General features: G+C 51.6%; 1 protein-coding gene across 4 annotated transcripts in view; it reads left to right on the forward strand.

The window, feature by feature from the left end:
* The window catches only part of SIK3 (SIK family kinase 3), a 69,671-nt gene that overhangs the window by 34,305 nt on the left and 19,495 nt on the right, over positions 1-15,871 (forward strand). For all 4 annotated transcript variants that reach the window (XM_058041318.1, XM_058041319.1, XM_058041317.1 and 1 more), the window contains exons 2-9: positions 1,620-1,736; positions 2,943-3,006; positions 8,511-8,672; positions 13,625-13,749; positions 13,997-14,120; positions 14,830-14,948; positions 15,288-15,398; positions 15,534-15,677. In XM_058041318.1, coding sequence (XP_057897301.1) covers positions 1,695-1,736; positions 2,943-3,006; positions 8,511-8,672; positions 13,625-13,749; positions 13,997-14,120; positions 14,830-14,948; positions 15,288-15,398; positions 15,534-15,677 — 891 coding nt within the window. In that variant the 5' untranslated portion in view covers positions 1,620-1,694. The remainder of the gene's footprint in view (positions 1-1,619; positions 1,737-2,942; positions 3,007-8,510; positions 8,673-13,624; positions 13,750-13,996; positions 14,121-14,829; positions 14,949-15,287; positions 15,399-15,533; positions 15,678-15,871) is intronic.

Genomic DNA, 15,871 nt, shown 5'->3' on the forward strand with positions numbered 1-15,871 from the left:
GTCTCTGGGTAGACATCTTGGCTTCGCTCTCGGAGGAAGCGTCGCTTAGCTTTTATGTGTATTTATGCTCCAGCTTTACAAAAGCCCGTTCTTGCAGGAAAACCTTGGGTGAAAAGCATGTGGAGAGCGTTCCCCAATCCCCCCTGGCTCCCTGTACATGCCCAGCCCTCTCCTGAGCGCCGTGCCCGGATCCCTGCGGCGTGGGTCCGCGCTGGGCTGCTCCTGTGGCTGTGCCCCGTTAACCGCAGCCCCGGTGCCTGGCAGCCCCTGCTGCCGTTTCACCTCGTGCCTGGGCTCCAGCCCCTCCTGCCAGCAGCTCCCAGCGCCGGGTGCCAGACCTGGCTGCCGTTCAGCTCCCGCTCCTGCTGGAGGAAGCATGCTCAGTGACTTGGAAGGCTGGAAGCGTTCCTGCGCTCTGAATTAAAGGTTTCAAATGAAAGAAACAGCTTATTGTGCTTGGGTGCCTTCTCGGGATTCTGCTGGGTTCTGCTCACATGCGGGGCGGTTATTGCTCTGGCAGGGATTTGATCATAAAATATGGGGCTTAATTTTCATGTGCTTCAGATTGTTCCCTCAAAGAAAGATTCCCTTAAAGGATCTGAAGCTGCTTTTGTGCGGTTGTGTGCGTGCCTGTGAGAGCATCCCTTAGCCCTGCCCTTGGGCTGGCACTAGGACAGGGACATGTGTTTGGGTCGTGTGCCCTGTGGGTTTGTGCCCGTGGTCCTGGCACGCTGCCGTGCACAGGGCACTTGTCCTTGTCCCCACTGAGCTCTGGGGTCTGGACAAGCTGGGCATTTCTGTGTCAGATCTTTCTGGCCGTGCATCCTCAGCGGTTTTCACAGCAGTGCTGCTTTGCATGCCCTTCCCCAGGCCTTTGCATGATCCTGCAGCCTTCCTGGGCAGGCCTTGTGTAAATTAGGCTCTCCAGCAAAGCAACCAGGAGATCTGTAGAGGCAGTTCTTTTCCCAGGGAGAGCCCTCTCCGAGTGAGAAAACCTGCTGGGGGATGGGAACTCATCCCACAAATCCCCAGACTGGAGCTGCTCGCTCAAAGGGGTGTTTCGTGGTGGGGAGGAGGACACTAAAGGCTGAAATTTGATTTAGAAGCAGCAGGGCAGATGTTCTTCTGCCAGGCAGAGCAGCTTTTTCTCTCAGCTGTTTTCTCCATCAAGGTTTCACTCTGCCTTTTCTCTCCTGTTCATCCTGGCATTCCAGAAAAGATTCCCATCCCTGCTCGCTGTGTGTGGATGAAGCAGGGGTGCCCAGTGGACTTGAGGACAGGTGGTCCTTTGCACAGAAGTGTCTCCACGTTTGGAGTCTGGTGGTTCTACAGTCCATGCCCAAAGGAGCTGGGAGCTGCCAGCGCCAGGGAGGTGGAGGGAAAATCTTGGAGACTAGAGAGCAGCTGACTGAAAGCACTTAGACTTGTTTAAACTCCATTAGTGTAGCGTTACAGAGCACTTCTGGCTTAAAACAGACAAATAAACACCTCAATTGTTAGAAGCCTGACACTGTCCCCCATTCCCCTCCCTGCTGGGGTTTATCGGCCCTGGTGCAGGGAGCTGCTGTGTGGGTAATGCAGCTGGGTCAGTAACTTCTCTTCTGTTTCCTCTCTGCCAGGTTGCAATAAAGATCATTGATAAGACTCAGCTGGATGAAGAGAACCTGAAGAAGATATTTAGAGAAGTCCAGATCATGAAGATGCTTTGCCACCCACATATCATCAGGTTGTACCAGGTAGGAGCATTGTGCCACGGAGCTCCCATCCCTTGACTCCACATGTCAGCATTTCCTCCAGAGCTATCCCTCCATTCCTTGCAGGTGGAACTGGGAAAGCCCCTGATGTTTAAAGGTCTCCAAGTGCTCTGCCTGGAGGGGCAGGGGGAAAGCGTAGCTGATCCTTCTCTCTCTGGCCATCATGCTTCCGCTGTGGGCTGGCCTCCTGCCACTTGTTTATGGCCATTGTGTGCTTCTCAGTTTCCCAGTTGAAACCGGATGCAGGTTCCCCTTCTGCCTTTAAGGGAGGGAGTAAATCTCACCCAGGAGCAGGACTGGGCTCTCCTCTCCTGCCCAGCTCCCTGCGGCCCCCAGGCCCTGCTGGTCTGCTCAGCCCTTTCCTGGAAGGGGATCAATACTGGCAGCAGACCTGCTTTTCCATATTGTTTGCAGACATTTTTTCCAGCTTGTTTGACTTTTTTTTGTCTGCAAACAAAACCCCCAGAGGCAGAAGCCACGTGGTCTGCCCTTTACACAGGTAGCTGGTTGTGCCCCTCTGTGAGGAGGGTGCAGCAGAGTGATGGGAGCAGAGGAATAAAGGACTCTGTTTCCCATCTGTTCTTGAGAGATATGAACATTTATTTGGACTCCAAAGAGTTAAAACTGAGTGGAAGTGACAGAGGTTAATGTTTAGCTGCTTTGGCCAAACCATGTGTGAGATGCTTTCAGGGACTGTGGCACTTTCAAGGTACCCAGGGAGTGTTTCTTTGCACACTTACTCCTTAAACCTTTCTTTTGAGCCAAAAAACCTCTTTAAACCTGTTTCATTCCATCTAAAGCTTTTGATGTGGTAGTGAGGAGGTGACACTTGTGGCTTGGCTTTGTTTAGGGCAGGAGAAGAGCAGGGTGGGGAAGTCTCCCAGGCTGCTGGAGCAGGACAAGACCTGGGAGCAAATGCTAATGGGAGGGGAAAGAGAGCAGGAGGAGGAAGGTGCAGGTGAAGTGTAATGTGTGGTTACAGATTTAGTGTTTGAAACTTGCTGTTTCATCCTTACTGTCCCCATTCCTGTCACCCCTGCACGTGGCTCTGGGGAGCACGGCAAGGTTATAGCTGGGATTTGATGAAGGCAGTTCCCTGTGTTACAGGGGAATAAAGGTGGTTTCAGGGCTGTTTCTCCTTGCACTCAGCAGTCTCCTTACATGTCACTGCCGTGTCCTTGTGTGCAGGTTATGGAGACGGAGCGGATGATTTATCTGGTGACAGAGTATGCCAGTGGAGGGGAAATATTTGGTAAGTACATTTATTGCATTCTTTAATCAGATAATGCACTTGGTCAACTACAGTAAACCGAAAATAGCCACCACACTCTTGTTTCAGCCGAGAGGTGCCCTTCAGCCTGCAAACTTTCCATTGACAAGAGGAGTAAAGGAATAAATGAGACCAACTCAATGGAAAAATAGCCCCCATAACCTCTGCTTCTTCTTTGGGTTTCATTGACAGGTGGTGCTGCTCCTCTTTCGCGCTCACTTTGGGATTAAAGATGTTGGAAATAGTCATGCACTTGGATTTTAGTGTTGCTGAGTGCTTTGCTTCCCAGCAAGTTATATGAACCTTGTTGATGATAGTAGAACTGTTAGGATGTGTCAGTAGCTTTCAAAGAAACAGGCAGTCCTGCAGTTCTGAAGGGTTTTGTGCTCAAAACCATGTCCTGTCTTTTCTTTTTGATATCTGATGTTATCTTAGCCAGCATTGGTTACATTCCTTCCAAGCACCGTTGTCCCAGAGAGTTTTGGCTGAGTGTTCTTGACCACAGGAGCAGTTCCTGAAAGGGAAAAAAGCATCTGTGCAGCACGACTGAAAGAGCTGTGGGCTGATTGATTCATTTGTTTGGTGAACAATAGCAAAACTTATAGAAACAGGAATTTACTTATACACTGGAATTTTGTACTGGGTGACAGAGTCAGGATTTTGCAACATTGGTCTGTACTGGCTTTGCCAATATGAGCCTCCAAAAGTGGGGAAAATCCTGTGTGCCTGAATTAGCTTCAGTCAAGGAAGTGAGGACAGTCACACGTGGCCTGTCAGCTCCTGGGAACACTCCCCCTGTCCTCGTCAGCCACTGCAGAAGATTCACTTTTGATTTTACTTCTCATTTCTCTGGAGGAGAAGCTGAGTTGTAGTAAAAGACGAAGCCTTTAGTGAAGCAAGAGAAGCCCCAAATTAAGGAAACTAAAAGCTGAAAAGTGCTGGTTTGCAGCCATACAAACTGCCACCAGTTCCTCAGTCCCTCTGTAGATGGTTGCCATGGCTTCCTGTCAATATTGTCCGTGTCCCTTGGATTTCTCCTGAGAAGGTGACAGCCGAAGGGGAAGCGAGTGACAGCTGATGTTTGGGAAGTGTGGATTGCCTGGTGAAAAACTGACTTGCTGAGCCTTCCAGTTGTTTATTCAAATATGAATCATGGTGCTGGACACACTCAGCAGTTCCAAAGGCTTGTGAAATTCACCTTCCCATGCACAGCAAAATCACCTGGAGTTGGCTTGGGTGTGTATCACCACAGAAAAGTATAAATCTCTTTTTACTTTTTCTCCCTCTTCTGTTGAATTTGGCAGGGATGGGCTCATCTTTTTTTAAATCCAGAGCTATGTGCGAGCTCACATACAAACTTGGAATGAATTCTTTGGTTACAAAAATAGCCTTCTGCGTGAGTCGAAGTGAAAACCTAATTGCTTTCTGAAAGATTTTCTGCTGTAGTAAATTCAGCTCATTAGCATGGCTAATTTCCATGTTGCTGCCCAGCATTTTATCCTCACTGATAGCTGGGAGCAGCCAGCTCTGTAATAGCGTGAGGCATCTCCAGACCCATGGCAGGAGGTGGTGCCTCTCTCCCCAGTTTTGAGGATTTTTGGGCACTGCCCTCAGTGCAAGAGCAGAGAGGGGAAAGCTCAAGCCTCAGCTTTTTGTGTTCAGAGTTTCCTGAGGAGCCATGAAGACTTTGTTCTGCCAGCGGAAGCAATTTGCAGGGAGGAAGCAGGAGCCCATTCTGGGGAGGTTTCCTTGCAGTCCCTGCAGCTCCAGCGCTGAAGGGTCTCACGTCTGTGTGTGCTGGAGACAGAGTGGATGGCAGCGTGGGCAGCTGGGCTCTCCTCCTGGGTAAAACCTCAGCGGCACCTCCTCTGAGTGCCTGTCCCTGCTGGGGCAGCTGGGCTTGGTGGCAGTGGCTGGGTGAGCTGCAGGGATGGTGTGTGAGGTGTGCGTGGGCAGTGCAGCGCTGGCACCGTGCCTCTCACTGGGCACTGGGGCTGGTCTGTGAAATGGCCTGTGCTGAGACTCTTCAATCTTCTTCTGGGTCATGTCTGAGCACCTGCATGATGTAGGCATTAAAATGTAGGGCTGGAGGTAAGGGGGCTGACAGCTGTGGTGTTCTGGGTGCCAAATGCCATGGGGCATTTGCGTGCAGCCCCATAGAACCAGAGCTGCAGCATTGTGCTGTTGTGCTATTATAAACTGCAGGTTTTTGTAAGGAATACATCTTAAATTGCTTCTCTGATGCTTTCAGAACTTCCCCAGGCTTAAAGCTGTCAGTGTTTCCCAGGCAGTGCCAGAGGTCAGAGCTTTCAGCTGTGAGAGCGATGGTTTCTGTAAATGGCTGCAGTCAGTCAGTCAGTCAGTCAGTCCTGGCCGTGTGTCTGGCCTGTCCCTGCCCTGGGAGCTCCACAGGGATCCCAGCTCAGCACCTGGAGGGCTGCACCACCTGTTTATCCCAAGTTCCAGTAAAGGGCTGAGCACGGCCAGGCTGTGCCGTAAGAGTCTTTGATTCATCCCTTACTGGAAATGTTTGATAATTCACTTTGTTTGCGTAGCAGGGACCAGGGACAGGCCTTGGGTTTGCTGTGGGCTCCAGCAGCCAAATGTAAATTGTTATTTTTGTCCCTGTCCGTGTTTTGCGTGTGGTTGGGTCGCTGGTTTGACATTATGAAGAAATGAATGTCTCCTTTTAAACATAGGGTGGTCTCTATTCCAGGTCCCTCGAGTGTCCTTTTTGAGGTCAGATGGAATATAGTCTAAAACTCTGGTTTGCTTTCAGCTGTTTACTATGAAAACTGTAAATAATCTGCAGTCCTCACTGACGGTATATGAGTTCTTGGTTGATTATCAAAAAAAATCACAGGAAATTTAGAAAATTATCATCTGGTTGATGTGGTTCCCACGTCTGCCCTGTCTCCCCACCGCCCGCCCGCTTGTCCTGAGCACTGTGAGCCTGAACTGGGCAGACACATTAAACAATGTTGTGGTGCCTGTCTCTAGAAGGTCAGACTGCTTCTGACATCACAAGGTCACCAAATTCACTGGAAATGTGACTTAATCCCCCACACAGAGGAGATGTGAAGCTTCATCAGCGTTTGTTTTCCAGACAGAAGGCAGCTTAAAAGCACAAGGCGTCTGTCCAGAGGCGGGGAGTGGAAACTTGTGTGTCAGTGCTCTCTGAACCAAAGGTGGTTTTTCCCCAGTGTAGGATTGGATTGTTTTTTAACACAGAGCAGCGTCAGGTGCCTCCTGTAAGTAGGGAGAGCAGTGACTGATGTGTGTAGGGGTTGTGCAATGCAGTGATGCATTCCTTCCCCTCTGGAAGACACCCAGAGCAGCATCACTGTGCATGAGCCCAGCCGGGCTCTGGGTGCTCTGACACAGTCGGAGCAGGGTGCTGGCTCCCAGCTCAGCGCTCAGGTCAGCTCTGTAACCTCCCCTGCATGGGAGGTTTGTGCAGACTAAGCTCTCAATGGTTAATTTTGGCATACAGTTGCCCTTGGTGGTATGTGAAGTATTCTGTAGCCTCATTGTTTCTGTCCTTCCTCTGGAGCTGGTGCAGAAATGTCAGTGGGCTCGGAGCGCGGTGCCTACGTGCAGAGCCTGGGCCTCTGCTCCCAGTTCTTCAGCAAAAGGGAAATTTCACGCCTAACCTAAAAAGGGCTTTTTGCAGCCTAAGCAGGGCTGGCTGGGCACAGGGGCAGCGGAGTTTCTGGGTGAGAGGCGTGGGGCAGGGGGTGCCCCAAGTGCCAGCACTGAGCGCGGTGTCACCGGCTGTGCCAGGACCAGTGAACTTGGTTTGGGCAGATACCCACTTAGGAAAGCCTTACAGAAAGACACCTGCTGCAGTAGCTGCGTTTGCTTTCTTGCCTGCAGAATTGCTAAAATATTTCGGAAATTGTGCTGTTTCAAGGGCGCTTGCTGCATGGACAGGCTCCAAATCCCAGTGGAGCAGAAGGTGTGAATGACCTTGTTTAGGAGCTGAGCTATTACCTGTTGATCAGTGGCTTAAATTGGAGCAGCCCTTGCTGTGCTCTGCTGTCAGTCTCCTTAGAGTCACAAATTTATGACCATGCAAATGCCTTAATGAAATACGACGGGGCAATTTGAGATGGTGACTTTGCTTTGCCCAGCGAGCGAGCTGAGGGTCAGATTGGACTTGGGGATGGTTTTCCTTCTCCAGCCCTGGTTCACATTTGCTTACAGAATAAGTTTATCCGATGAACAAGAGTTAATTGACAAGTTCTTTGAAAAACACCTCGAGTCTGTTGCACAATGTGAGTGGGCAAAGGCAGAAGTAGGTTGCTGTGCAGTCAGGAGCAGCCCAACTGCTTTGATGGATCTTGGTAATTAGTATTTACTGCGAGTCAATTATGTCGCAGGTATTTTAATGAATGGGTGACTGGGGAAAAACACAACCACCCGATGAGAAACCTGCACAAGTGATTTATTGTTTTTATTTTCAAGAACAGATATCTGTACTGAGCCCCCAGTTTAATGGAGTTTAGGGAGGGATGTGAATCATTTTAACCTAATTTTGGCCAGAGATGTCTTGAGGCCAGCCTGATGGCCTGACCAAGAGGTTACAACCTCCTGAAGTTACCTCCTTCTTTCTCTGCCTTTTCTCCTGCCTGTCCATCCCTACTCCTGGGACAGTGACAAGTGGCTTCTGTGAGCCTGGTGCTTCCAGGTTTTAAGTGGACTGAACTTCAGCTGGGTCTCTGCTGTGTGCCTGCCTTTGTGATCTCTTGGAGAGGCTTTTCCTGTCCGTGTGTGCAGTGCTGGCTTCCAAGGAAAGCCCAGCTGGCAACAAACACTACCTTTGAGTGAGAGTACAGGCTTTCAGCAAAATGTTTGGGAGTGCTCAGGTTTCCGCAGTGGAGGCCAGCTCCATTTTTATAATGAAATGCTTTCTTGGATTTCGCAAGGGTGTTGTTGCATTGATGCGCAGAGAGGGAGGATGTTCAGTCCCTCCTGCAGCTGCTGGGAGCTGTGCTGGCTGGAGAGCTGAGGTGAGCAGCTGCTTGTGGCTGTGACTACCTGGGAGCTGGCTGGTTCCAGCAGGAGTTAGACCTAAGAGACGTTTCCTGTGTAAAAGCAGGGGGAAGGAAGGATGCATGTGGCCAGGAAGCTGCACCTCTGAGGTGATGTGCTACCGGGCTGGGGTCTGAATGAGGGCAAAGGCTGGAAAAGCTTCATTTTTATTTTGATGTAGAAAAAAGATTTAAAAACCTTTGTCCTTGTGTACAAAACAGTTCTGATTTTCCAGGCATCCCCTCAGCTGTCCTGTATATAACATAAATTTCAAAGCCAGCCCAGGTGAGGACCGGTGGGCAGTGCTCTGCCCGTCCCTGCTTGTGCCTCCTCCATGTGTGCTGCTGGAGCTGGGAACCACGCTGTGCCCACGTTGCTCCCACCTCCCCAGCTCTCTCCACGAGCAGGATTTGCCCCTGTGTCCATAACCCTGTGTTCTCCTCACCCCACAGATCACCTCGTGGCCCACGGGCGCATGGCCGAGAAGGAAGCCCGCAGAAAGTTCAAGCAGATCGTGGCTGCTGTCAACTTCTGTCACTGTCGCAACATAGTCCACAGGGATCTGAAGGCAGAAAATCTCCTCCTGGATGCAAACCTGAACATCAAAATAGCAGGTGAGCTAAGCTGAGCGGTGTGGGAGGAAGGCAGCTGCTTTCAGGAGTTAATAAATGTAGGCACTGGCTGCTTCCAGGTATTCAGGGAGAAGGAAACATGGTGCAGCTAAAGGAAGCTTTGGATTTCTGTGTGGCCTGCTGCCCAGAGCTGGGACTGCCAGGTTGTAGCCAGGAGATTTATACCTCCCTTCGAGTAGTGCAAAGTAAAAGAAGAAGGAAAAAGGCAGGTTTGGCTCCCCAGGCTGCAGACACTGCAGCGTTCACTCCCCTGGGTGATGGCTGAGGCAGTGTCACAAAACTGACCTTGTTCTGAGTCCTGCTGCTGGTTCAGGGCTTCTCCAGAGCAGGTCAGGCTAGGTGAGAGAGCAGGAATGGCAAAGCAGGGATGACAGGGTGGATGGGGGAGCAGTGAAGGGGAAGCTGTGCTCCTGGAATCGTTCTCAATGTGCTGTGACAGAGCCAGAGTGGCCTCAGTGCTTTGGGGCTTTATTCCCTGCAGGGAGAGAAGCTGAAGCAGCTGAGCGCTCAGGCCCTCACTGCCTGCTCCTGGGTTTTGCAGGGATTTTTTTGTCACTAACTGCCCTTTTAGAGAGCTTCTTCCCTGGGCATTTCTGTCCTGACCTAACACAGCTGCATGTCTGTGACCCTCTGAGCATGAGACTGAGCCTTGGCCCATCTCTGGGGGGCACTGACTAGGCGTGACTTTACTGGGCTTGGTGGGATTATGACCAATTGAACCAGTGAGATTTAACACTTAAGAGTTGGACTCAATCCTCGTGGGTCCTTTCCAACTCAGCGTATTCTGTGATCCTGCCTGGTCATCTAATTTCACGGGCTTTGGAAGTGGTAGATCTTGTACTCAGCATTTCATTCTCCCAGAGCCTAGAGCACAGCTGAGCACCTTTAGAAAGCACTTGGTTGCTCCCTCTCCCAGCAGACTTCCTGGGTGAGATTGTTGTCTTTAGCAAGGGTTTGTAACTTGATTTTTTTTTTAAAGTGCTGAGGGCTACAAAACTTCAGTCTGAGCAATGTTACTTCTGGGAGGTGGGAAATACTCCTCTGTCTAGATAGCATCTTGCAGAAAGGAAACAGTCTAGCTCATTGTTGCTGTTCTCTCCATGTACCATCCTGAGGTGTTAGATTAGAGCTCAGCACTTGGTCTGTGGTAAAATCATCAGCAATTTCTTATGCTTCCCTCACACTCCATCTGTGGGGAGGGAGTGGGGAAGGAATCATGGACTTCCACGTGGTGCTTAACAGTGTGAAGCACGTCCTCCTTGGCACAGGGACGATAACCTGCTCCTCGCTGTTCTGGGAGCAGCAGATAAGTGACAGAGGCATGGCTGGTGAGCAGGAGTGCAGCTCCTTGGAGGAGTGCCGGGGCTGTGGAGCTGGGGAGAGCTGCTGGGGAGGTCTCTGAGCAGCACTTTCTGGTGTTCGTGCAAAGGCTGCACTAATGGTTTGAGGCCATCTTGTGTTCATGGGGAAAATCCGCTCTGTGTGCAGGGGGAGGGTGCCTGGCAAACGGTGAGAAGTTAAAAACTAACCCAGGTGGAAACTGGAATTCAGCTGGATTTGCTGGAGAAATGTCCACATGAGCAGGCTGAGAAGCTCTGGAAATTGTGGAAACCTTTTTTTATCTGAGGGAGTTGGAAACTATTTTCCTTCCAAATCTGTGCTCCCAGAGTGACTCCAGGAGATAGTCCCCACCCTGGTGGTGGCAGTGTTTGCCTTGGCAGGAAGATGCTGTAGTGCTTTGAAAAGTAGCCTGGAAAAGCTGATTTATGGTATAGGATTTTCCAAGTATTAAGTTTTCTCCCTATAACTCATCAATTACAATTTGACACCAGTTCTTCCATTGTTTCAAGAGAAAAAAAAATAAAGTGATAGCAAGAGATCTGCTTCACAGCAGACCTCCCAGGAGAAATGCTACAGAAATGCACACACCAGTTACACTGGTGGAGAACCAGCTGAACCTTCACTTATTGGGCCAAACCCATTAACTGTGTCTAACTCAAACTTTGGAGCCTTTCAGACTCTGATCAGGGCAGATTTTCTGGCACTTTCTGCCTGACATCCATTTGCAGCTTTACCTCCCTTGCCTGGCATTCGGCAGGGGCCAGCTCCCAGGGTGGGCACTCTTTGGGCTGGGTTTTTATTGATTGATTGATTGACTGATTGATTGCTGCCTCGCTATTTTTCCGTAAACAGCGAGATCCCAACGCCGTGACCCTCGCTCTCATTTTTCCCATGGATGCTTTTTCTCCAGTGTACCTTCTCAGAGGCTGAGTCAGTAGCTGCTGGCACTGTGCTCCCTGTGCTCCCAGCCCGAGAGTTCAGCCAGGAGTTGATGATTGCTAAACAGCCCGGCCTTGCCGGGGATGGTTTCGGAGAGGAATCTCATCTATGCATCGCTTTGCATTCGTCTGCAGGAGTCAGCTGCTCCTTCCCCTCCTGAGGCTCAAATCCCTCTTGGGCAGAGACTGAAGCCACTCCCTGAGCTCAGCTCTAAGGAAGCTTGAGGGACTGGACCCAGTGTTTTGTAGCAGGGATGTTTGTTTTAAATATTTTCCCTGTATCACCTCATTGTGACTCACCTTGCTGCTCAAAAATGCCTCTTTCCCTCTGCATCTGTTTGTGGAATGTGACCTGATTGCTCCCTGAGGATTTGGATTTATGCATCTCCTTGGCCATAGATTTTAAGAAAGTTTATTTAGGTTGTAATTTGTGTTTTTGTTTGGTTTAGATTTTGTGCTTAGTTGCTCCGGAGTTTTCAAGTCCTCCCGTGAACTTTCTTTGGGTTTTTAAAGCCCTGCTGTTTTCCCCAGCCTTGACCCCAGTCCCGCAGCGCAGGTGGGATCTGGAAGCAGTTTCCAGCCTGGCAGCAGTGTCCCTGTGCAGGATCTGCTGGCTCCAGCTCCCTGCAGAGCCCAGCAGCCTGCCTGCCTGCCCTGAGCCCAGGAGGGCTGGGCACAGCAGCTGCCCTGCCCAGGGAGAGGTTTCACCCTGAGCCAGGGCAGCTCTGAGACCCGCTGGCCCCATTCCCTACGGACAGACTCTGCATTTCCCCTGCTCCCAGCTCCCCTCCCTGTCCCAAAGAGCTGTGAATCCCTGCATGGATTTCAGCACCACGGGGCAGGGGTGAGGTTTCCCAGCTGACCAATCTGCAGGAGGCAGAGGAGGGTGCAGGAGGCAGCTGTTGCGTGTCTGTTCCGAGGCTGCGGTGCTGCCAGCTGGCATGGCGCAGCCCTGGAATGGCACGGACCTGGAATGGCACGGACCTGGAATGGCACAGCCCTGCCCCTGCTGCTGGCACTCGCCGTGACCCCTGCAGCAGAGTGGGGAGCACCTCAGGCTCTCACCTGAGCGGGGCTGGAGCTGCTCCTGGCTGTGCGCTGCTTGGAAAATGCAGGTGGTTCCCCAAGGCCCGCTGGTGTGCTTGCAAAGACAAATAAAAGTAACTAAACTAGGATAACTTGCTCAATATATGGGAAGTGCCAAAATTCCACAGTCGTAAGGAGTTTATGTCTGAACCTGATACACATGCTGTGTGTTGGGAAATACATCCAGGGCTGCAGCGTTTATTGCTGGCTCCGGTGGCCGTAACTCAGGCACTTGTTACACATCCTGCCTTGAACGTGAGACAGCAGCTCAAAGGCTTGAGAGGTGGAAAAGACAATTGTGCAGCTGTGTGCTGTTTCCCTGGAATTGTCCTCCAAAGGCTGACTGGAGCTTTAGATGGCTTCACTGCCAGCAGTAAAAACCCAACGGGTGTGTAAGTGCCTTGTTTTGATTCCACAGCACCTTTAAAGAACATTTACCATCTCTGCCCTGTTCGGAGCTGGGCTTGGAGCAGCCTGGTGTGTACTCCAGGTGTTTCCACAGGAGCAGCTGCGTTAGGTACTCTCCACGTGCATAAATCATCTCCACAGTGAGAATTTACTCCCTGCAGAGGGACAGGGAGAAGGAATTTGGCTGTGTCCCCCTGGAGCTGAGCTGGCAGGAGCGGTGCCAGGTGGGCTGCTGGGTTCTGCAGACAAAGGAGAGGAGTCACCTGAAATTAGGTCATGGAAAATCCTGTAAGGAGAACAGCAAGAGGGAGCACAGACTCAGCAGTTAGTGTGTTCTGGGGAGTGCTGGTGAGATTTGCCTGCCTCTGGCACAGAGCTGTTGGCATCACTGCTGATCCTCACTTGGAATTCCGTGTGGAACTGGTAGTTAATTGGTAACTAGCTGGTAATATTGGATAATCTTAAACGTGTCAGAGAAAACGTGTGGACATCTCAGAACTCCTCTCTGTGACTGTGACTGCTTCAATTCAATTAAGAAAGAAAGGAAGGAAACTTCTTTTTTTTAACAAGAACCAACTCCCTTCTCTTGGATCCAGACTGGTTTCCTTGCCCTTTGCAGTGCAGGTCCCAACTGTGAGCCAGGGGGACGCAGATTAATTAACAGAGAATGCCATTAGTGCCCACATAAGCTGATGGTTGGCTGCCTGCGAGGTGAAGACCTTTCTCTTTCAGGATTTGTTATTTGCTCTTGGAGAAGGATTTGACTGTTGGTAGAGCTACCCACCATAACCCTGTAGTGCTTTCTGGAAAAATCAGAATTCCCATTCTTTTTCCCTTTGCACTCTGTCCTTGCTGGCACTGCCCAGAGCTCAGGTCACCAGGGAGGTTTGGAGTCACCACCCTGGAGATGTCCAGGGAAAGATTGAACATGGTACTCAGTGCTCTGGGCTGGTGACAAGGTGGGGATCAGGCACAGGTTGGACTCAATGACCCTGGAGGCTTTTCTAACCTCAGTGATTCCATTTCCAGTGTCTGTGTACCAGTTACCCATTACAGGATGCTACGTGACCTTACCAGACTCAGCAAGTCACTGAAATACCATTTGTTCAGGACAGTTGGAGTGAATCACATTCCTCTCATCGGTTCTCTTTGTTCTTTCAGATTTTGGGTTCAGCAACATCTTCACCCCTGGCCAGCTCCTTAAAACCTGGTGTGGGAGTCCTCCCTATGCTGCTCCAGAGCTCTTTGAAGGCAAAGAGTACGATGGGCCAAAGGTTGATATTTGGGTATGTGAGGAGCCTCTTTCTCTCTGACTTTGATCTGATTTTTGCTGTGTTTGTTTGGCTTTGCTTCCTGAGCGCTTGGAGAAAAGCCCTGACACAGCAAAAAGCGTTTTCCAAAGGAACGTTTCCAGAGCTGCGTTCTGGCTACTCCATCCTGTATTTTCCCCGTGGGGAGGTGCCAGAGGCACGCCTTGCCCAGGGATGGGTTCTGGTTGGGTTTGGCGCTGCTGACGGGGTTTGTTTGGTGCAGAGCCTCGGCGTGGTGCTGTACGTGCTGGTGTGCGGGGCGCTGCCCTTCGACGGGAGCACGCTGCAGAACCTGCGCGCGCGGGTGCTCAGCGGCAAGTTCCGCATCCCCTTCTTCATGTCCACAGGTAAGGAAGGGGCTTGTCACTGCACCTCCCTCACCTTCAGCTTCTACTGCGTTGTGGGGCATGAGATCCCAGCAACAGCCCCGTCAGAGATGGGCGTCTGTGTCCTGCTGCTGCGAAAGCACTTTGATAATAAATCTGGGGTGTGAAAAGTGCGATTAATTTTCATTTAAATTCAGCTTAACAAAGAGTCACGTGGAGGTGCTTGGTTGCCTGCTGTCAGGTTAAGGAACAATTTTGTGTGGAGTTTCTCAGCTGAAGACTTCCTTGCTTGCTGTCTTATCTGGGGAAGAGGTTGTCTCCATGCAGAAAATTCTGCTAAAATATGGAGCTTTCAAAGCAAACTTAAATTCCAGCCTAGACAGGAGAGCCTCAGCAGTCCCTCTTGGTGACAGCACAGGTGTAATATGATGGCACAGCTGTGCAGTGGAGAACATTCCAAGGGTCCTTTGCTCTCAGCCTCCAAAAGCCACTCACATCAGGATGGGGGGGACAGGGTGACAGGGCTCTGTGTAGCCAGGGTGGCTTCCCTCCTTCCTGGCACAGGGGAGACAATGTCTGCAGCAGTGAGGCACGCTGGGGACCAGCAGGTGTGAAGTGCAAGGAGAAGCAGTACTTCTGTGAGGTGACTCCCCAGAGGGGAGCATGGACAGGGAGTACTGCAGCAGCCATGTCCCTCCCCACGACTGACCCAGCCTCTCTTCCCTGGCAGAGTGTGAACACCTGATCCGCCACATGCTGGTGCTGGACCCGAGCAAGAGGCTCTCCATGGAGCAGATCTGCAAACACAAGTGGATGAAGCTGGGGGAGGCTGATGCAGAGTTTGACAGGGTGAGCAGCAGCGAGCAGGGTCTGCTCAGTGACTCAAACGGGCTTTGGGCACGTGGTGCTGCAGTGTTGGTTCTGCTCTTTGGGAACACTCGTTCCCGGGCATGGCCTTTCCCTTTTCTCTGTCTCCTGGCCTTGCTTTCCACATCACTCCTTATCTATGTACATTTTTTATCTTCCCCCGTGGCGCTGGGAGCTTGGGGCAGAGGATTTCGGATCGGTTGCCATCAGACCTCACGCCAGCTGCAGCCAGAGCCCGGTGCTTGGGCTCTTGGGAGCGCTGTGACTCATCAGCGTGCCTTTGGGAATGTCAGCTCTGACTGTGTGCCTGTACCCTCACAGCTGATAGCAGAGTGTCAGCACCTGAAGACCGAGAGGCAGCTGGAGCCGCTGAACGAGGACGTGCTGCTGGCCATGGCGGACATGGGGCTGGACAAGGAGCGCACGGTGCAGGTGAGGCCTGGCGCGTCCTGCCTGCTCCTCTTGCTGAGCAGTGCCTGTGTTTGGCGGCAGCTGAGCAGCCCCACACAGTGTGAAATGTACTTTGTCCCTGCCCGAGAGGGCTGACCGCTGCGCTGTGCCTTGCAGTCGCTGCGAGCCGACGCGTACGATCACTACAGCGCGATCTACAGCCTGCTCTGCGACCGCCTCAAGCGGCACAAGAACCTGCGCATCGCGCCCTCGCCCAGCATCCCCCGCACCATCACCTTCCCCACCTCGGCCAGCATCCAGGTGCCTCCCCTCTGCCGGGGTTCCTCCAGCCCTGCAGGGCCAGCCAGTCCCGAACCTGCTAAACTCAGACCTGCTCGGGGGTGCCCACGCCCTGGCTGGGTGTCAAACGTTCCTGGTCTGAGAATTGGTGTGGGCTTAGGGTGCCCTAGTCCTGAGGTTAGGAACAGTTTGTGCGTTGGCTGAACATCCTTCAG

Source organism: Melospiza georgiana, chromosome 27 (assembly GCF_028018845.1).
Source record: "Melospiza georgiana isolate bMelGeo1 chromosome 27, bMelGeo1.pri, whole genome shotgun sequence".
NCBI classification, from domain to species: Eukaryota; Metazoa; Chordata; class Aves; order Passeriformes; family Passerellidae; genus Melospiza; species Melospiza georgiana.